We start from the raw sequence: 22118 nt of genomic DNA, 5'->3' as shown, positions 1-22118 counted from the left end.
ATAAGTCTCTAATTAAAAAAATTGAAAAAATACAAAAGGCTGATTTTGAGAATCTGTAAGCTGAAGTAGTAAATAGCAAAGTCCCATTATTTTCTGTTTCTTAAAGCTCTTGTTTGAGTATGCTTTTAAGAATCAGCACATGAATCTGTGGTAAACAACTTGAGATATACTTTGTTGACAAGAAAATGATTCTCTTATTTATAGATTTAGTTTTCAAAGGCCAGCACTAAAATGTGAATCCAGATTCACATGACCCTGACATGTGAATCATTATGTGCTTTTATTCACAAGGCTTTTGTAGTGTGGCTGAAAATGTGTCTCTGTAGGTGCTCAATACTAGCATGCTAAAATTAATGCTTTTCTACTACTTATGTGCAGTGGGGAAAATTGTATTTTCCTATGCAGGTGAGTGTTGATCCAACTTCAACACAACCACTGACCATTTTTACCTCAGGTACTCTTACTCTTTGGAGAATTCTTAAAGGTCAGTGAGTTTATAAATGTCTTCTGCTTTTCTGTGCAATGTGGAAAGTGGTAGTAATTAGTAACAAATTATATGTGCTCTTGCTGGGATTTGTTTATGTAAATCCCAGCAAGAGCATGTGAAAAGAACATTATTAAGCTTGCAAAGCCAAGGACTCAAAGTTAAGAGATGTCAGAATTAAGGTTGCCTGTACTTGTCCATCCTGCAATGGGCAAATTCCACTAAGATGGAAGATATCTGTTCTGTTTCAGAAAGTCTCATATCCCAAACAGGTTCTCAGTTTGCCTTTTCTTCTCTGCAAAAACCCACAATTCAAGAAATGCAATGCTGAAGATTCATCTTCTGGAGCAATCTGAGTGGCATTGGATCCAGAAGACCCAAGCGCCAAGACCCATCTAACGGTCAAGTCTATGTCTTCCAGTGCTCCATCTAGCACACAGGCAGTTCCAATGATCTCTGCAGAGAAAATAGCACCAAAGGTGGCACACCTGGCTCCAGTGTCAACTCTGGCACCTGTGTCACCATCCCTGGTGCCAAAGTCATTGACAGCCCCAACTTTGAATTTGATGCTTCAGATGTAAAAGCAGGGTGCTGAATGGGGTCACCCCAAACACTGATGAAGGACCTCTGTCCTCCATAGAAAACAAACAAACAAAAAAGGAACGAAAGGCCAAACAACTCTTCTTACTGCCTAATGACTTCTCCTTATAGTCCCCAGACAAGGCAGTAGCCTCAGTACCTATACCAGCACTGGATGATTTCAAGACCTTTCAAGAACTCCTGGTGCTGATCAGAGATGCCCTGTACATTGTGACTTTGGTCATCTCCCAGAAGTCTCGTGAGCTGCTTATCATATTGTTGACCACTGGTCTCACCAGGATTGCCCTCAACATGAATGAAAGCCTCCTAGATCTGGCAAGAGCTTTGTGGCAAATGCCAACAACTTATAACACCATGAGTGAAACGTGTAGAGAAATAATACAGGTATCCTCCCCACACCTGGGATTCAAGTACTTTTACACCCACCAGGACTCATCTAAGGACAAGGATCCTAGACGCTTAGATATTTTTGGAGCAAGTCCAACTGCCAGGCTTTATTGGCCAAATATGACTTTTTAACAATGGACAGGGTGACACCTTTCCAGGCCAGGCTGCCTCACAGAAGAGAGAGGAGCTGAAAAACACTAAAAAAGAAGGCCAACTTGTGTCCAAGATAGTCCTGCAGGCAGTGATGGATACCTGTAACACGCCATCCAGGTCTATGGCTACCTGCATGTGAACATGCAGAGAGTTGTGTAGCTCCAAGCCTCATGTATCCCTCACAAGGTACAAGCCATGAATGATGGCTTGCTCATTGAGGGCTCAGAGCTGTTCATCGAACTAACTGATAGCACCCTACATTTACTGGAAGATTCCAAAGTGACCCTGTGCTTGCTGGGGATCTACACTTCCCCATCCGCAACTACACAGCCCTCAGCCATTGCACCAGCAGAGACCATGCTCCCTATCTTACCACAGACAAATGTAGTACCCTGACAGAAACATTTGAGGTAGAGGAAGGGGAGTCAACTCTCCTAGACTTCGGCCCCACATTCCAAAGTGATAGCCTGTCAGAAAATTTGATGGGAGGTCAAGATCTGCTTAGGAACCAATTCAGAGAGCACAACCTTTGGAAGCCACCTGAACCCATTCCACTGGGCGTGATCTGCTGGAGATCATAGCCTGGGGCTACCCCATCACCATCCCTCTTCAGGGATCCTGGTCATGAGAGCCTATTACAAATAGAATTGGCCTCATTCCATCACATGACATCATGTTGATACCCACGTAGTTCATCAGCAGGGTTGAAACCTTTAGATCCACTCTTAGGTCTGCCATTTTCAGTTTACAGAGTAACTGATAGCAATAGTAGGTTATTAAACTCTTTATGGACCAGCACTAGAGAGAGATGGGACACTTTGCCAGCAGGTTTTGGAGATATTTGTTGACAGCAGAGGCTGTGAAACTCAAGAATCTCTTCTTCCATTCCAAGCCTGAGGGAAATGTGCTCTAGGGCAGCGGTTCTCAACATTTTTCTTTCTGAGGCCCCCCTCTAACATGCTATAAAAACTCCATGGCCCAGCTGTGCCACAACTGTGTTTTTGCATATAAAAGCCAGGGCCAGCATTAAGTGGTAGCAAGCAGGGCAGTTGCCGGGGGCCCACACCACAGGGCTTCAGCCCTGATGGTCAGGCTCAGGGCCCGGGGCTGCAGTCCTGCACGGTGGGGCGTTGGCTTTCTGCCCTGGGCCCTAGAAAGTCTAATGCTGGCCATGCTTAGCAGACCCTCTGAAACCTGCTCTTGGCCCCCCAGGCTCCTGGTTGAGACCCACTGCTCTAAGGGGCATAGACTCTACTGCCCATTTCCCCCAAGCTGACCCTTTCTATGCCATCCTCTCCCAGTCTTATCTACCCCAACTCTGACTCCTTGTCCTAGTCCCATAGTCCGGTTCTCCTCACATACTCAATCCCAGTTTCCATTCCTCAGGCCTCACCCCTTCAGACTCCAGAACCAGTCTCCCACTGCTACTCCTCAGTTTCCTTGCCCAGGCAGTCTCAGTTCTCTCCCCAAATCCCTGATTTGTTGGTCTCTTTCCTCCTAGCTTTGTCACCCCCACTGACTCCCAGTCCCATCCAATTTGTGTGTCCTCACCTCCCCTGACTTCTTGTCACAGTCTCTGTGCCCAGCTAGTCCCAGTTCTCCCCCGCTCCGCCACTGCTCCAGCTCTTTGTCAGGTGTCTCCCTTTCCACCCCAGCCCTCTGGTTCCCAAACTTAGTCTTCTTGCCCAGCCAATTCCAGTTTACACCCTAGCCCCAGTCTCCATCCCTCAGGTTCCTTGTCCCAATCTACTCACCAAGTCCTCCCTCCACCCTCGCTCTTGTCCCCTCTGTATTTGAATCAGATGACTTCCTCCTTCATACTGTCTTGGTGCCAGCAGGTTGGGGGGAGGGAAGGTTTGCTTATAGAGACCACAGGAGAGACCGGCTTCCTTACTCAGTTCTGGTACCTCGCCCCATCCCAGCGCTCAGCAGCCCTTATAGCAAAAGTCTTCTTTAGCTCTGGGATGGAGCATGCTCACTGCTCTGTGGAACAAGTGTATGCAAAGTCTGGTCAGCACTAGGAACTGGGAGAAGATGGAGCATGGTCAGTGAGGATGGATTCTTTAGAGATTTAAGCTATTAAACTCTAGCAAGTCTCTGAATATGTGAAAACGGATTTTTTTTCCCCAGAGGCTTATAACTTGGCCCCATTTGGGCAGATTTTCAGAAGGCTCGTTTCTGACACAAAGGATACTACTGTCATATTCCAAGCCCCTGCTCCAAAGTATGGTGGTGCTAGAACTTTTCAAAGAAAAGACCACCAAATTTTTTTTAACGTGAATAACTTATTTTCTTCTAATCTTGTTCTTGGAAACCATTGAACAGTTTTGGTTGAGCCTTTTAAAAAAAAAAAAAAAATTCAGCCTGAGACAGGCTCCTAGCATGGAAAATTTCAGCGCGAACTATTAAAATTTTACTCCTGGGGGAATTCTGCACCACTGTGCAATGCAGCATTTGTACAGAATTTCATGTCGTGTATCTCTCTCCCCTCCCCTCCGCCCCCCCTCCAATTTGGGCTTGCAGAGCAGCTGGAGGCCATTAGGGGCCACTGGGCTCTTCAGAGCCCAGCTTTCCAGCTCTCAGTGAGCAGAGCACCCAGCCCGGTGGGGATGAAGGCTGTGCACGCTCTGGCTGTCCGGCTTGATCCTCATTCGCCTGGGGAAGGGAGGGGGCCCATGAGACCCGTCTCTGGCAAAGGGTGATGCAATTTAAACCCATTGCTTCTTGTCCTATCCTCAGAGGTTAAGGAGAACAGTTTTTCTCCCTCTTCTTTGTAACAACTTTTATGTACTTGAAAACTGTTATGTCCCCTCTGTCTTCTCTCTTCCAAGCTAAATAAACCCAATTTTTTCAATCTTCCCTCATAGGTCATGTTTTCTAGACAGGGCCAGCTCCAGGCACCAGCTGAGCAAGCTCGTGCTTGGGGCGGCAGATTCTACGGTGCCAGGTCTGTAGCAAGCCCGGCAGGGCAGCCCGCGTCCTTCCCTCCCCGCCGACCGGAGCGGCGCGGAGCCCTCCTGGCAGGCGGCGCGGAGGTCGGGGCCGCATGGGGAGCACCCTGCTGAAGCCCTGGCCACCTCCTTTCTCTCTCTCCCCTCGCTCCCTCCTCCTCCCCCCTGCTAGCCACAGGTTTTTTTTTCCTGGTTTGCCGCTCTGGCCGCGCCGCAGGTGTTGGGGTTTTTTTTTGTTTTTGTTTTTTTCCTGCTTTGCCGCTCCGGCCACCCTGATTTTTTTTTTTTTTTTTGCTTGGGGCAGCAAAAAAGCCAGAGCCGGCCCTGTTTCTAGATCTTTAAACATTTTTATTGCTCTTCTCTGGACTTTCTCCAATGGTACACATCTTTCCTAAAATGAGGCTCCCAGAATTGGACACAATACTCCAGTTGAGGCCTAATCAGTGTGGAGTAGAGCAGAAGAATTCCTTCTCGCATCCTGCTTACAACACTTCTGCTAATACATCCCAGAATGATGTTTGCTTTTTTTGCAACAGTGTTACACTGTTGACTAATATTTAGCTTGTGATCCACTATGATCCCCACATCCCTTTATGCAGTACTCCTTCCTAAGCAGTCATTTCCCATTTTGTATGTGTGCAACTGATTGTTCCTTCCTAAGTGGAGCACTTTTCATTTGTCCTTATTGAATTTCATCCTATTTACTTGAGACCATTTCTCACTTCTCCTGTCTCTTTCCTCTCCCTCCCCCCACTCTTCACTCTCTTTTTTTTTCTTTTTTTTCCCTTTCCCTATTCCTCAGAAGGTTATGCTGCCCACCTCAGCAGTATCCACTGATAGCTATGTTTCCTGCAGATTCTATACATAGCATCTTGTAGTTCTAAGTAACAATCATACTTGTTAAAATGTACAGCTTTTTTCTGTCTATCTAGTTTTTAAATCTGATCGAGTTTATATAATAGTGGACATCAGTAGTGCCTATTATAGTTAAGAGTTGCAAAACAGCTTCTACTTTTAGTCACTATTGACAGAATGAGAACATTCTGAAAATTCGCCTTTTGGGGTTAAACTTCCTATGCTTAGTCTCTGATCATAAATAATTTTTGGAATGTTGTAGGAAAATTCCACCATTAATGTTTCTCAGGAGTGTACAGAGAGTGAGAATACTTTCCCTCTTTAAAATAATAATAATAATTCTTAACATGCTTTTTGAGCAATGTTACAGCAAAAATGGCTTATGTTAGAAACTTGTCATGAAAGTAGTCATTAAGGTACTGTTTGGTTTGAAAAATATTACTTTTGGTTTAAAAAGGTACAACTATTTAAAAATTATTTCTATGTGCACAGTAGAAAATGTCCTTTAGTACAGAGTAAAATAAAGATACACTGCACAGTGTGTAGCAAGTTAAATGTTCATTTGTTAATTTGAAAAAGCTACAAGAACACTATAGCTAGTCTGAACAGCTCTGGAGTCAGAGAGCTTATGAGATCTGCTGGAGGAGCTTGTAAGTTCTAGACCTGAATTAGCTTCATTTTCCTCCCCTTTTTCTCCTTTCTATCCTCTTTATTTCCTCTTAAAAAGTTATGTAGGAAATAGAATGAAAAGCTCTGTTAATGCAACCTTGGATTCCATACAAAAAAATCTGATATCAAAATGTTCAGATTCCAGCACTGTTGTTAACTCTTTGTTGCCAGAGTGGATATAAATCAATTAAAAATCGATTTTTAAAAATTTTAATTGAATACAGATTTATTTTAAGATACCCGGTTTATAATTAAACTTGAAATTGACAGCCTCTGTTAAGGCCTGGGCTTACTATAATTTGGTTAAAATTTCATTTTTAAAAATTTCATTTAAAAAAAAAATTAAACCGTACATGTTTGCTGCCAGACTTAAAGGAGTGCTACCACTGAACAGTGAAAGTCACTGTGTGAGCGCCTGGAACCAGACTTTGTTGAACTGCCTGAACCAGCTTTTAACATCAATAGCCTTTTCCGCAGGTGCAGAGAGAATATTTTCTTCATCTTAATTTATTCAACTAGTTCAGTTCAGTGACTGGTTCAGTTGAAGTTAAACCAATTGGGAGTTGAAAAATCAGGAAAGTTTGTTTTCTCCTTCCAATCTTTGGATAAAAAGCAGGTGTGAGAGAATGAGATCTACTAGTTCTAAAGCAGAGGTGGGCAAACTACGGCCCGCGGGCCACATCCGACCCGCGGGACCCTCCTGCCCCGCCCCTGAGCTCCTGCCCCGGAAGGCTCACCCTGGCCCCTCCCCCGCAGCCTCAGCGTGCTGTGCCGCCGGCGCAATGCTCCAGGTAGTGTGGTAAGGAGGCAGGGAGCAAGGGGGGTTGGATAGAGGGCAGGGGAGTTCGAGGTGGTGGTCAGGGGGCGGGGTGTGTGGATAGGGGTCGGGCGGTCAGAGGGTGGGGAGGTTGAATGAGTGCAGGGGTCTTGGGGAGCAGTCAGGAATGAGAGGAGGGATTGGATGTGGCGGCGGGGGCAGTCAGGGGTGGAGGTTCCGGGGGCAGTCAGGGGACAGGGAGTGGGCGGGGTAGATGGGGCAGGGGTCCCGGGGGGTGCCGTCAGGGGGTGAGAAGCAGGGGGGATAGGGGGCAGGGGCCGGGCCACGCCTGGCTGTTTGGGGGGGTGCAGCCTCCCCTAACTGGCCCTCCATACAATTTCTGAAACTCGATGCGGCCCTCAGGCCAAAAAGTTTACCTGTCCCTGTTCTTAAGTTTTGAAGGGCATGGTGACCAGAAACAGTCAGTTCAATTCACTACTTTCTTTGTTTAATAATTCAGTTAGTTTTTAAATGCAAAACATGTTTTGATAATTTATTATGTATCCAGCTCCGAAGGTAGTTTTATTTAACTAATAAAAAAATAAAATGCTGTTTTGTGCATTTTAATTGAATTTTAATTTCTATCCAAATAGAGCTTGACACAAATCACAAGTAACAAATTCATCCAGTAAATAAGAAAGGCATCTTTCACTATTTTCTAATATTATGAAAAATGTAAAAATTAAGAGTCTAAATAAATGTTAATTAAGCTATGTAATTGCTTAAACAAATGTATATAGATATAGTGTATCCTCCCGGTTAGCTAAAAGAAGCACCAAATTTAGTGTAAAAGCTATATTTAGTTACAAATCCATATGCTTTAATGGTTACCAACCCAAAGAGAATCAAGCTTGCTTTCAGAAAACAACTAAAAAGTAGAAATATGAAACAAGTTTAAAAACGATGATTTAAACCAAGGTTTCCTGCTTGCTGATTTCAATAATAACAAAAATCAGTGATTTAAATAAATCGACCAATTTTTTGCACATATATAGTATGGCTATTCTTACTTTTCTGGATAAATATATTTCATAATATAATTCTGTTTATCATAGATTATAAAGCCTAATATATTACTTAGAACTTTACTGAATTTCCTGATGTTTGGTCATTTTTAACTGTCTGCCTTAATGTTGCATAAACACTCCCCTGGCCTCCCCCCCCATTTTCTTATGCATGCTGCTTGTTCCTCCTGTTTTATACCTATAAACTATGAAATACTAAAATCAGAGGTGTGTGTGTGTATGAACATTTTAACATTTAGACCTGTTAGCTCAAAAATGTTAATGGTAATTTTTTCTGGCTTTGATTAAGGAACGTGAAAAAAGAAAGCATGAAAGGATTCTGAGTGAAGAACTTGTTGGTGCAGTGACATATCTCAATCAGTTTTTACCCCCAGAACATGCTATTGTGTATATTCCTTGGGATATGGCCAAATACACAAAAAGGTGGGCAAATTCTTTCTCTGTATGGATGTCATCATAGTTCATTAGTGATCAGTGACAGGGATAAATGTTTTTTAAATTTCTTTGCTATATCTTGCCAGTGTGAGGGTGGCTTTAGGAGATCAGAACATTTTTACAGGTGTCAGGAGGGAGGAAGTTCTGTTTCATGAAGGATTTTGAGATTTCAGAATTTGGTTTGTTCCAAATGGGAATGAAAACCAAAAATTTGAAATTCTCCAAAGGAAAATTTGGGGTAAAAAAGCCTTATTACAGGTCAATTGAAATGTTTTGACAAAATCATTTTGTTTTTATTTGTATTATAATGCAAAATTAAATTTTGAAAAAGTCATTTCAAGGCAAAAACAAAATCAAAACGTACCATTCCAAAAATGTGGAAGTAGGATTTTTTTTGACATTATCAGAACTTTTTTCTAGTTTTCTTCTAAAAAGATATTCAGGTGAAATCAATCTGATTTCATGAATCTTTTTGATTTCAACAGAACTACCCATTCTGACACAATATAGCTCTGCCTAAGTTTCTCTAACCACCCCTATTTTATCATGATGTATTTTTTTATCAGTCAGATGATTTGCACCTCTGCAGGCCTTTTGACACATGCCATTTTGTCTTCCACAAGTATCTTTATCTGTAGTTACCAATGCTGCTGTTTCAATTTTGAATTTTGAAAATGTGTTTTTCTTCACTGCCTTTGTGCATTCCTATTGGTGGAATACGCCACCTGCATGTTGAGCCTGTGGAATTTCCTTGAAAAGCCATGTCATTTGGGAGGTTCATGAGTGATCTAGGATGAGGGTGACATCATTGCCCTACACTGTGTAAGGCAGCACATCTTCCAACTGCATCAGTTCCATTGCTGCAGAGAGCTAACTGAACCTTGCTTTTATGTCCTCAGGCTAGATTATTATAGTCTAATTCATTTTATCCTTCAGTAATTAACAATTTTTAGTTAGTGTAGTATGGATTATCGTAGCCTAGATATCTACCTTGGGTAGTCCCTAGGCCATGAGTCCTGTAGGAGCTTCAAGAAATGTGTTATGTCCATGTCACGTGCCTCATATGCCAGGGTTGGGGGAGAGACCGTGAATCCCAGTGTGTGGTTAGTCATGTCTTCACTTTCCACACAAGAAGGGAGACACATTTGAGGCTTCAGACTTGCTGTCTCAAAAGCCCACATCTATCTACTCCAGCTGCTTAGCTGAATATAGAGGAAACTCCTGAAGGCTGGAAGAATGCTAATGTTGTGTCAATATTCAAAAAGGGGAAGTGTAATGAGCTGGGTAACTATAGGCCAGTTAGTCTGTCATCAGTCCCAGCCAAAATAAGGGGGAAAAGTCGATACATGATTCAATTAATAAAGAATTAAGATAGGAATAGAATTAATATAATATAACCAGTAAACATGTTTTTTATTAAAAATAAATCTTGTCAAACAAACCAGATTTCATTCTTTGAGATTAAGGTTTGGTTGCTAAAGGTAACTACAATACTTATACTTTTGGAAAGCATTTGACTTAGTACCACCACATGACATTCTGATTTTAAAAAATTGGCAGCCTATACAGTATTAATAAAGCACATGTTAAATAGAGTATGAACTGGATGACTGATAGATATCCAGAAGACATTGTCAATGAGAATTCATCATTGAACGGGGACGTTTCTAATGGGGTTTTACAGTGATTGGTACTAGGCCTGAAGCTATTCAACATTTTCATCAGTGATCTGGAAGTAATTATAAAATCACTGCTGATAAAATGTAGATTCTGCAAAGATTGATAGAATGGTACATTTTAATCATTTACCAATGTCCCTTTTTAATTATGTGAAGTAAGCAAAACTGGTATGAAAACATTGCTGTTGCTGTAATGTCTGGTCAGTAGATATGGACATGGGTGTGAACTGCAAGTTTTCTTACAAAGAAAATCACTGATAGGAGACTTTCCAAGCAGTGAAAACTAGAGAAGAGTATTCAATATTTGTTTTTTCTCCCCATAGCAAACTGTGTAATGTCCTGGATAGATTGAATGTAATTGCGGAAAGTGTAGTGAAGAAAACAGGATTCTTTGTAAATCGTCCTGATTCCTACTGCAGCATCTTGCGGCCAGATGAAAAGTATGTATGAAAACAAGAAAAGTAAAAAGGGTAGGATGAGTTTGTGTTTGTGAGTATACATAAACTGGGGGGTGTGTGTGTGTGTGTGCGCACGCATGCACTGCTTATACACATGAAATATTCCTAAATATGTACTCTCTCTAACATGGCTTTTTAAAGATTGCAGTAATGTGACAATTATAATTTAATGTCCAGTTAGAGTGAAAAAGACTGCAACCAAAGGGACATAGTCTATAATTATCCACACATTGAACAAGTGTAAAATATGCCGTTAATTATGCTACTTGTATCTTCAGGGTAAATGTGTACTTGTGAAATTTGGTGTAGTTGGTGGTTCTTGCTACAATAAACATACAAATTTTACAAATTAAGTCTGAAATGTTCATTTTCTCCCTTTATATTTAAGCAGTTCATGAATTCTTGAAAGATATAACAAACAGTTCTTTGTTCTGAGAACAGCTTCTTTTGCTGTTTCAGGGCATGCACTTCATGTTGTATTGCATGATTGAAAACAAGATATGCAGTGTCTGAACAGATAAAGCAAGCACAATTTGGAATTTAAACAAAGCATTTTCTAAGGAGTGCCAGGAAATATACCTGTCATCTAAACTTGCCAGTTCCTACTCTTGTATACATGATTGTAAGAAATTCATATTTTTAGAAAAAAATAAAAAAATGTCTAGGGAAGACAGATTATTATTTATTATAACTTTTTAGAACATTACAGAAGTTATCTGGTACACTGTGTGTTCCCAAATCTCTAAACTGCAAATAAGTTATTTAATTTTCAAATTAGTGATAAAATAGGGGTGTGAAATCAATTTTTACTTTGAAAGCTCAATTCGGCCCTCATTGATTTATGACATAATTGAAATTTATGTATTTTATGTAATTTTTTAGCCTTATTACAGAAAATTCCTTCAACCTGTCCATAAACATTAGTGATCACTTTCCCAACTTGGGGGGAATCTCTGTATTCTAATAAGGTCTATAACTTGCATTTTGGTTTGGAGGTGGGGAGAAACATATTGTACTTGGCTTTCTTGGGCTAATTTGTTGTGAGTCTTAGCACCAGGGCTGGCTCCAGGGTTTTAGCCGCCGCAAGCAGCCAAACAAACAAACAAAAAAAAATCACGATCTGCAGCGGCAATTCGGCGGGAGGTCCTTCGCTCCAAGCAGGAGTGAGGGACCGTCCGCCGAATTGCCGCCAAACAGCTGGACGTGCCACCCCTCTCCAAAGTGGCCGCCCCAAGCGCCTGCTTGGTAAGCTGGTGCCTGGAGCCGGCCCTGCTTAGCACACGCTTATTCCAATACTGGATTTCTTGCATTGCAAGCTAATTGCAACACGTGTCCTACCAGATATGTATAGTCACATTGTTTTCACCCACTCATGTATTTTCAATCACTCAGAGATTTCAGACTAATTTTTAGCAGGTTATTAAATTCTTCCCTCTATTTCACTGAGCCAGACACATATGACATGACCTATAATCCTTACATTAGTAAACTTTGTAAGGCATGGTATTTTGTTTCCCTTCCAGATGGAATGAACTGGGAGGTTTTGTTGTTCCCACTGGTCGCTTACAGGTATTGAAATAATATTGGTTTATTATTACAACAAAGTTTTATTGATGTAAGTCAGTAGTCTGATAGGACAGGATGCTTCCAAAGAGCCATCTACCATAGGTGCAGCAGGAAGCATTGTTCATGAATCAGTAGATGACTGTTTCTCCTCTGAGTCAGTACTTTACTAATATAAATATATATATTATAGTAGTTCCCAAAGGCCCCAAATGGGATTAGGGCCACACTGTCTTTGGATGGTGCTAGAAAAAAATGTGCTGTTGGAAATATCTTCTTGCCAAATGAAATCTGAGAAATATATTACATTTTAAATTGTTTCCATTTCTGAAATTAGCAATAGTGGTACCAGTCTCGCTGAAAGTTGCTATCCTTTGTAACATTAACAGTACATTGGCAACAAGCCACACAGTACACTGCTTTTAAGAGTTTTTTACATCTTGTCTTACAATTAGAAAAAATGTACTGTTCAATATTGAAAAAACTGTATTGTTCAAACATTAAAATTTTAGTTGAGTATGGAATAAACATGCTTTATTCTGATAGTAAATTCATGTACATGGAAACAAGTATTTAAAAGCATTCTCGTCTTCACATTGTATAATTATGGTTACGATCAAAAATTAAACAGACAATTTGACTTAAAATACTACTCTATGTATAGCATGGTGAAAGAATTACTGGTTTATGATTTTAAATATGGATGTCATGATTGTATATTCTGCACACAAGATACAATGTTGCTGAAGCATTATTTCCTTTTACCTATGATCATTTATAATTTTATACTTTACATAATCTAGGGAACAAATGCTCAATTCCATATTAACAGAACATCAAGGGTCTGATATTTAAGGATAAATAGCTGAGTGAGCCTAATTTTAATCTCTCTAAAAGAAAGAAGAACATCTAAGCCATTTGAATGTTGCCTTGATTTATACATCTTCAAGTATTGCACGTCTACCTGTGTGTAGTGCATTAACAAAATAAGCCATAAATCAGATAGCATTCATATGAAAATATTATATGGTATTTATGCTTTCAGCTCTTCAGATTATAAAATACCAAGCCTTATGTGGGCATTATGTAATTGAAGAACACAGGCACAGGTGGTGTTTCGAAAGATATGCAGGTTGTAATCTTTAACAGAACTTGTACACCTGTTGCCTATGAATAGGAGTGTTGAAAATATAAATACCATTGTACTATGGCCATAGCAATATGATAGCATGTTTTGTTTTTATATTTCAGTCTTAGTAGCAAGACTTAAAAATGGAAACTTTATTTTTGCATTGCAGTGGCACCCAACATTTTTTGGCAATAAATCATAAGTGTGTTTATGAGAGGGAAGAAGAGTTTAGTGTTTCAGGAAGCTGATAATAGTGAGACTCTTTTGAATTGAAGCTTTAGCAGTTTTCTGTAACATAGACAATTGCAGCTTAAATGATTTAAGATCTTGACCTATTCACACAAGATTTTGAATAATTAAGTATTTGAGTTTTGACAAGTTTATTAGGAAACCAGGAGAACAATTCCGTTGTGGAGTAAGCATGAATGTAATGATTGGGAACTGGTTGAAGAATCTCCCATTTATTCTTTTTTCTTTCCTAGACTGGTGTTCTTCGAACCAATTGTGTTGACTGTTTAGATCGCACTAACACAGCCCAGTTCATGGTGGGGAAGTGTGCGTTAGCCTATCAGCTCTATTCTTTGGGGTTGATTGATAAACCCAATTTGCAGTTTGACACAGATGCTGTTAGGTAAGATATTACACTGTTAGTAAAATATGTTGTTCGTTTTTTTCCTGGCATTAATTTTGTAACAAATATTAAGCAGTTATCTTTTTCTGTGGCTTTTTATATTTTGTTGTTTTCATAATTTTTCTTTAAGTGAAATTACTTTGTTTAAATCAAATAAATGTTCAGTTCTTTTTTTTTTTCCAGCTAACTAAACTATCCATTCATCCCTCTGTATGACATTTAACAGAAATCAATGTAACTTCAAGATTACCTTTATTTGATTAGTATGCTTATCAGGCTCCTTTCAGGATAACAAAACTGAGCACTTCTCTTTTGATGCTTAAACTTCAAACTTGAAAACTCTGTCCTTTAAATAAACATCCAGGACACACCACACGATCCATTGTCTACAACCAAGCTCTAAGATACAACCGCATTTGCTCCAATCCCTCAGACAGAGATAAACACCTACAAGATCTCTATCAAGCATTCTTAAAACTACAATACCCACCTGCTGAAGTGAAAAAACAGATTGACAGAGCCAGAAGAGTATCCAGAAGCCACCTACTACAGGACAGGCCCAACAAAGAAAATAACAGAACGCCACTAGCCGCCACCTTCAGCCCCCAACTGAAACCATTCCAGCGCATCATCAAAGATCTACAACCTATCCTGAAAGATGAACCCTCACTCTCACAGATCTTGGGAGACAGACCAGTCCTCGTTTACAGACAGCCTCCCAACCTTAAGCAAATACTCACCAGCAACCGCACACCATACAACAAAAACACTAACCCAGGAACCTATCCTTGCAACAAAGCCCGATGCCAGCTCTGTCCACATATCTATTCAAGTGACACCAGCATAGGACCTAACCACATCAGCCACACCATCAGGGGCTCATTCACCTGCACATCTACCAACGTGATATGTGCCATCATGTGCCAGCAATGCCCCTCTGCCATGTACATTGGCCAAACTGGACAGTCTCTACGCAAAAGAATAAATGGACACAAATCTGACATCAGGAATCATAACATTCAAAAACCAGTGGGAGAACACTTCAACCTCTCTAATCACTCAGTGACAGACTTGAAGGTGTCTGTTTTGCAACAAAAAAACTTCAAAAACAGACTCCAAAGAGAGACTGCTGAACTCGAATTAATATGCAAATTAGACACAATTAACTTAGGTCTAAACAGAGACTGGGAATGGTTGGGACATTACACTAATTGAATTTTTTTCCCCCCATGTTGAGTTCTCCTCACACCTTCTATAGGTCATCTCGATGATCACTTCAAAGTTTTTTCTTCTGCTGCTACTGATAGCTCATCTCAATTGATTGGCCTCTTACAATTGGTATGCGTACTTCCACCTTTTCATGTTCTCTATATGTATAAATATCTTCTGTCTGTGTGTTTCACTCTATGCATCTGAAGAAGTGAGCTGTAGCCCACGAAAGCTTATGCTGAAATAAACTTGTTAGTATCTAAGGTGCCACAAGTACTCCTGTTCATAATAAAAGTGTTTTATAAAGCTTTTAATTTTTGCTTTGCAGTTTGCCTTTAAAGTGAGCTAAGCATAATTTTTTGCCAGATGCTCCCAGTAACCAGAAATACAATGCAGAAGTACATTTTAACTTATTTTTCTTCATTTTCCTTTCTACCGTATCTTCTTGGTGCATTGAAGGGGCGGGGAAATGCATCCTTCTGCAACCTCTCTTTGAACATTTTCAGATTATACACATGTGCCTTTGATACTGAAGTTGGAACCCCCTGAATATTAGTGACTATTAAAGCTTGCAAGAGTGTTTTCTCAGGGATTTGGACATTTGGGCCTGATTGTGTAAATATGAGGGACAATTGAGGCCACATTGTTTTCCTTATTACTGTAATAGAGACCTCTGAGCTCACGGCTTCAGGTAGTTAGTTTAGTATTTCTTGCATAGTGTATCTTATTGGAGCAGCGGAATTGGGGGAGATATTTCCATTGTGTGTGTTTTAAAGTAAAGATAGGATTTTATGATTAATAGTCATTGTTGGTGTGCATGCTGATGGGGTGTTTGGTTTGTTCATAATACGGACTCTAATCAGTTTCGTGTTCTTAACTTCCCTGTTAGCTCTGCTTGAATTTCCTGATGGCAGATTCAAAGCATTTGGGGTTTGAGGTGAATCTCCCATAATGGGAAGATGCCAGTCTCAGACCAACATGCTTGCCTTCATTGTTTTGGAGAAAGACATAGCTACAGTCTTTATCTGGTAGTCCCACAAAAGGGGGAAGTCCTAGGGGGAAAATGGCTCCTCCACATCTCCCTCAACTTTACTGCAATCTTGGCTAAATGCTTTGGCATCAACAGTTATCTCCGCACAAGAGTGCTCGAGGGAAGGAAAGTGAGTCAGATCTGCATTCTGCTTCCAAGAAGCCTAAAGAGAAGACTGCTGGATCTCTGGAGTTGCAGGATCCAGAGATGGTGATGCATATAAAGAAGAAGAAGCACCACATATCTGAGGGGTCCCTTCTATTCTTATTCCCATTCAAAGAGTCACAATAAGCATAGATCTGAGAAAACCTTTGTTACTAGAGGGTTTAGTAGCCTTCCATTGAAACAGATTGAACAACTTTCAATCCCAGAGGCAGATCCCTTTGGAACAGTCACCTGCTCAATACCACAGATCTCTGACACAACGATATTTCTCCAAGCAGAAGGGAATAGAGGCAGAAGAAACTGTTTTGCTGCTTTGCCTTTGAGGCATCAGGTTTGATGGGACATCAGAAAACCTCCAAGCAATATTACCCTCGCAATTTCTTTTGATCTTCCACTTCATTGGCCCCTTTTCTCTTGGGTATTGAGGGGTTTTTTTTTACCTTTGGACAGTTGTATGACTTACTGTTGTGCTTGCTGTATACTTGTTTCTGCTTTTTGAAGAGAGATCAAGATGTATTACTTTATGTAGCCTTCTCTGTATGGATATCTGCTTCAATTATTATTGTTTTTTAAATCTCTTCACTTGCTGAATGATTTTTAGATTGGATTTTCAGATTTACTTATCAGAACAGTGGAGGAATTATTTGAGATCATGCACAGAAGATCCTTCTATACATCTTCCTCCTATGCATCTACCAGAACTTTAATTTCTAGGAAGGAAAGGGAAAAAAAAATTCTGAAAATTTTCATAATGCCAAAATCCAGAATAAGCAAACCTATCTGTTTTTGAATAAAATAAGACAGGGTACTATGCTTTTTTCCATCGTTTTCTCAACTCTAAGTCCAGAAACAGATTTGAACTTTAAAAAGCTATTATATAGTAGCCAGAAATAACGTGTTGTATGACAGAAGTATTTGACTCCTATCATTTGTATACTGTTGACCTGCAAATCTGCCACTCCACACTAATCTGTTGTCTTTTTTATCTATTTCCACATCTCATCCTTCTTCTTCGAGTGATTGTTCACGTCCATTACACATTAGGTGTGCGCGCGCCGCGTGCACGGACGTTGGAAACTTTTTCCCTTAGCGGCTCCCGTCGGGCCGGCGGGGCCCCCACCTTCCCGCCAGAGCGGCGCCCCGCTCCAGGGTATATATATCCCTGCCGACCCGACCCCTCCAGTTCCTTCTTACCGTCCGTGGCGGCGTTGGAACAACTCTGTCTCTCGTCTGAGAGTGTCCCTTAGCACATTAGAGTTATCTAGCAGTTATCAGTTAGTTGTGTAGTGTTTAACCAGTAGTTAACGGCTCATTAGAGTACTTAAAGTTCCTGCTGGGGTTGTTTGTTCAGCCCCGGCACCGGCCCCGGGCGGTGGGGTATGCCACACGCCCAGGGTTTTAAGGCCTGTGCCACGTGCCGCAGGCCTATGCCATTGAGCGACCCCCCACGCTTCGTGTCTTCGTTGCCTGGGGGAGGCTCACCAGAAGGAGCGCTGCAAAATCTGCAAGGCCTTTAAGCCCAGAACTAAAAAAGAGAGGGACTTTCGCCTTAAGCAGCTGCTCATGGAGACGGCGTTACAGCCCTCCACTTCGACGGCACCGTCTGCCTCCGTGCGGAGCGCCCCGGCTTCGGTGCGGGAACCGGCGCCGGCGGGTCACCCGAAGACCGCGGCACCAACCCAGCGGGGAAGTGCACGACGCCGATCGTCTTCGCCGGCAAAAGTGAAGGGCCAACCTAAGGCCCGAGGTCGCTCCCCGCACAAGAAGGTGGCACCGGTAAAGACCTCGAGTGCCCCTAAGGCCGACACGGCCTCATCACGGACCCCGGTAGTGGCTCCGGCGCCGAAGGGCCCGTCGAGCCCCGGGATGAGCGCGTCGAGCGAGGATGCAGGGCTGGAGGAACTGGTGGAACAGCCCTCCACTCCGGACACGTTTGAGGCAGCTAAGGACCTCATTGCCTTGTCCGTCGAGGCCCCGGCACGCGCTGAAGGTGCCCCGCCTATGCTGCCGCGCAGAGGCAAGCCGGCGATGGTGCGCCCACCACGGTCGCCGTCTCGGCACCGTTCCAGGGACCGGTCCCGGTCGAGCTCCGCCTCTGTGGACTCCCGGTTGCCCTCGGCGCAAGAAGCACCGCAGCAGTCGGGCTTCAACAAACGGCCGGCACCCACTCAGCAACCGAGCACGAGTCGGCACCGCGAAGCATCGGCGGCTCGTTACCCGAGGCCGACCAGCCGTAGCCGTTCCCGGTCCCGCGATCACCGGTACCGTTCCAGGTCCAGGTCGACGAGGCGCCATTCCAGGTCCTGGTCGCGGAGGCGCTACTCCCCAAGACCGGACCGGCACCGTCCCACGGCCCCACCGTGGCCTTCCAGGTCACTGTCCGTGGTCTCGGGGACTGACTCAGACCGATACGGCGGCTATGCCCGTAGGTCACAAGCCAGCAGGGACTACGGTCAGTCACAATGGGGCCAGCCGAGCCAATGGCCATTCTGGACACCCTGGGCCTACCACCAACAAGAGCCCCCATCGGGAGCCTCGAGATCCGGGCCATCCCGGTACCGATCCCGCTCCCCGCGGCACCGTCCGCCATCGTATAGGGAGGCAACGGTCTCTAGACCACCGGAGCGGGAAGGAGTGGACTCGGCACCGAGTACGGTACCGTCCCAATCCCACGCGGTGGGTCAGGCCGCAGAGGAGCAATTGGCTGATGCCGGATTGCAGGACAATGAGGATGGGCAGAAGGCCCCGACCTCTTCCTCCTCGCCAGATGAGGCGGTAGCGGGCACACTGGTGTCCGGCCCTCCCCCGATTGACCATCGGGCACACCAAGACCTGCTTCGCCGGGTAGCCCTCAATCTGGGCTTGCAAGCGGAGGAGACCATAGAGCAGGACGACCCCATGGTCGATATCCTGAGCCCAGAGGGCCCCTCCAGAGTCGCTCTCCCGATTATACGGACAGTACAGTCCAACTATAAGACGGTGTGGCAAACACCGGCCTCCAGTGCGCCAACTGCAAGGGGAGTGGAGAGGAAATACTTCGCCCCATCTAGAGGGTTTGACTTCCTCTTTCTACATCCGTCCCCCTGTTCGCTGGTGGTCTCGGCGGTCAACGAAAGGGAGCGACATGGCCAGCAAGCTCCTGCCCCCAAGGGCAAGGAAGCTAAGAGATTGGACCTATTCGGGAGGAAAGTCTATTCATCGGGGGGCCTGCAACTGAGGATCGCCAATCAGCAGGCGATTCTAAACAGGCATAATTTTAACTCTTGGGCATCAGTCGCCAAGTTCAAGGACTCCCTCCCACCTGACGCGCATCCAGAGTTCACGGCCCTGGTGGACGAGGGAATGGCAGTGGCCAAGACCTCTTTACAGGCCGCACTGGACTCAGCCGATGCTGCGGCTAGAACAATCGTGTCGGGAGTCGTGATGAGGCGTTCGGCGTGGTTGCAGGCTTCAGGTCTCCCGCCGGAGGTGCAGACCACGCTGCAGGACCTCCCGTTTGAAGGTTCGGGCTTGTTTTCCGACCAGACGGACGCCAGGCTACATAGCCTTAAGGACTCACGAGCGACCCTTAAGTCGTTGGGTATGCACACGCCGGTAACGCAGCGTAAGCCCTTCAAACCCCAGCCGCCGCAAAGGCATTACCACCCTCGGCCCCGACACGAGCCTTACCGCCGTCGAGGCAGGGATAACAGGCGGAGACGTAACAATACGCCTAACCAGGGCCAGAATCACGGCCAGGGCAAGCCGCAGCCGGGAAATAAACCAGGCTTTTGAAGCTACGCCCGAGGACAGCGTACCACTTCATATACTGGATCCTCCTTTGGGTTTCAAGGACCGTCTGTCCCAATTCTACCGGGCCTGGTCGCGCATAACATCGGACCGCTGGGTCCTGCGGGCTATACCCTCCAGTTTTCCTCGCCCCCTCCCTGCCATCCCCCTTCCCCGTCCCTCTTCAGGGACCCTTCTCACGAGCAACTCCTCATACAGGAGGTACAGACCCTTCTCGCTGCAGGAGCAGTAGAAGAGGTCCCTCTGGACCTAAGGGGAAAAGGATTCTATTCCAGATACTTCCTGATCCCCAAGGCGAAAGGGGGCCTCCGTCCTATCTTGGACCTGCGCGATCTAAACAGGTTTCTGATCAAAGCGCGCTTCCGTATGGTCTCCCTTGGAACTATTATCCCATCCCTGGATCCGGGGGATTGGTATGCTGCCCTCGATATGAAAGATGCCTATTTTCACATCGCAATCAATCCGGCCCACAGGCGTTTTCTGCGCTTCGTCGTCGGACAGCGCCATTTCCAATTTACTGTCCTGCCCTTCGGCCTGGCGTCAGCTCCACGGGTGTTTACAAAGTGCATGTCCGTGGTAGCAGCCTTCCTTCGAAAAAGAAGGATGCGTGTGTTCCCGTACCTGGACGATTGGCTACTCGCGGGCAGGTCGGAGGCCGAGGTCCGATCTCACGTGACACTGGCCTTGCAGACGTTCGACAAGCTCGGCCTCCGGGTCAACGTGCCGAAATCCACGTTAGTCCCCACACAGAGGCTGGACTTCATAGGTGCTACCCTGGACTCGGTAACCGCGCGAGCGAGTTTACCAGAGGCACGGTTCATGTCAATTCACGGGGCCGTAAGCGCGGTCCAAAAATTTCCCACGACAACGGCAAGGTGTTGCATGCAGCTTCTGGGGCATATGGCAGCTTGCACGCACGTGGTCAGACATGCCCGGCTGAGACTCCGGCCTTTACAGTTGTGGTTCGCCCACACGCATCGCCCCAACAGAGACCCATTGGATCAAGTAGTCACGATCCCGAACCAGGTGCTCAGCTCACTACGCTGGTGGCTCGATCGCCAGCAGGTATGCGAAGGGATCCCCTTTGCTGCCCCACAACCCACTCTGACGTTAGTGACAGACGCATCAGACATGGGCTGGGGGGCGCACCTGGGGGAACTGCGGACCCAAGGGCTGTGGTCTGGAGAGGACAAGCTGCTTCACATCAATCTGAAGGAGCTAAGAGCGGTTCGCCTCGCCTGCCAGACCTTCCACGCCTTCCTAAAAGGTCACAGCGTGGCAGTCCTGACGGACAACACTACCGCCATGTTCTATATAAACAAGCAGGGCGGGTCACGGTCTTCTCCCCTCTGTCGCGAGGCACTCCAATTATGGAACTTCTGTATAGCCCATGCGATACACCTCATCGCGACGTATCTTCCGGGAATTCAGAACGGCTTAGCAGACCGCCTCAGCCAATCCTATCGAATGCACGAATGGACACTGAGAGGAGACGTCCTGCATTCGATCTTCCGGAAGTGGGGGTTTCCCCGGGTGGATCTATTCGCCACCAGGGACAACAGCCAATGCCCTCAGTTCTGCTCGTTCCAGAACCTCAGCCCGGGATCATTAGCGGATGCTTTCATGATCCCATGGGGAGGGAGCCTAAAATATGCCTTCCCTCCATTTCCACTTATACACAAGGTTCTTCTCAAGACCCGCAGGGACAGGGCAACGATCATACTTATTGCCCCGGCCTGGCCTCACCAGCATTGGTTCACGTCCCTGCTGGAACTGTCCGTAGCCGATTCAATCACCCTTCCCCTCCATCGCGACCTAGTCACGCAAGACAAAGGTCGCCTACTCCACCCGAACCTGTCTTCGCTTCATCTCACGGCATGGTATCTCTCTGGCTGAACGATGCAGAACACAGGTGCTCTCACCAGGTTCAGCAAATCCTCCTTAATAGTAGGAAGCCCTCTACAAGGGCAACATACCTGGCGAAGTGGAAAAGGTTCTCCCACTGGTGTGAGCCTCAACGCATACAGCCTTTACAGGCCTCGGTTCCGTCCATCTTGGACTATTTACTGCACCTCAAGAATCAAGGGCT

General features: G+C 44.6%; 1 protein-coding gene across 2 annotated transcripts in view; it reads left to right on the top strand.

Annotated features, from left to right (window-relative positions):
• Window positions 1-22118, top strand: part of FIG4 (FIG4 phosphoinositide 5-phosphatase) — a 165542-nt gene that overhangs the window by 50701 nt on the left and 92723 nt on the right. For both annotated transcript variants that reach the window (XM_054023166.1, XM_054023167.1), the window contains exons 11-14: window positions 8231-8364; window positions 10379-10495; window positions 12037-12082; window positions 13688-13836. In XM_054023166.1, coding sequence (XP_053879141.1) covers window positions 8231-8364; window positions 10379-10495; window positions 12037-12082; window positions 13688-13836 — 446 coding nt within the window. The remainder of the gene's footprint in view (window positions 1-8230; window positions 8365-10378; window positions 10496-12036; window positions 12083-13687; window positions 13837-22118) is intronic.

This window comes from Malaclemys terrapin, chromosome 3 (assembly GCF_027887155.1).
Source record: "Malaclemys terrapin pileata isolate rMalTer1 chromosome 3, rMalTer1.hap1, whole genome shotgun sequence".
In the NCBI taxonomy this organism is placed as follows: Eukaryota; Metazoa; Chordata; order Testudines; family Emydidae; genus Malaclemys; species Malaclemys terrapin.
This window is presented reverse-complemented; position numbering and strand designations above follow the sequence as displayed.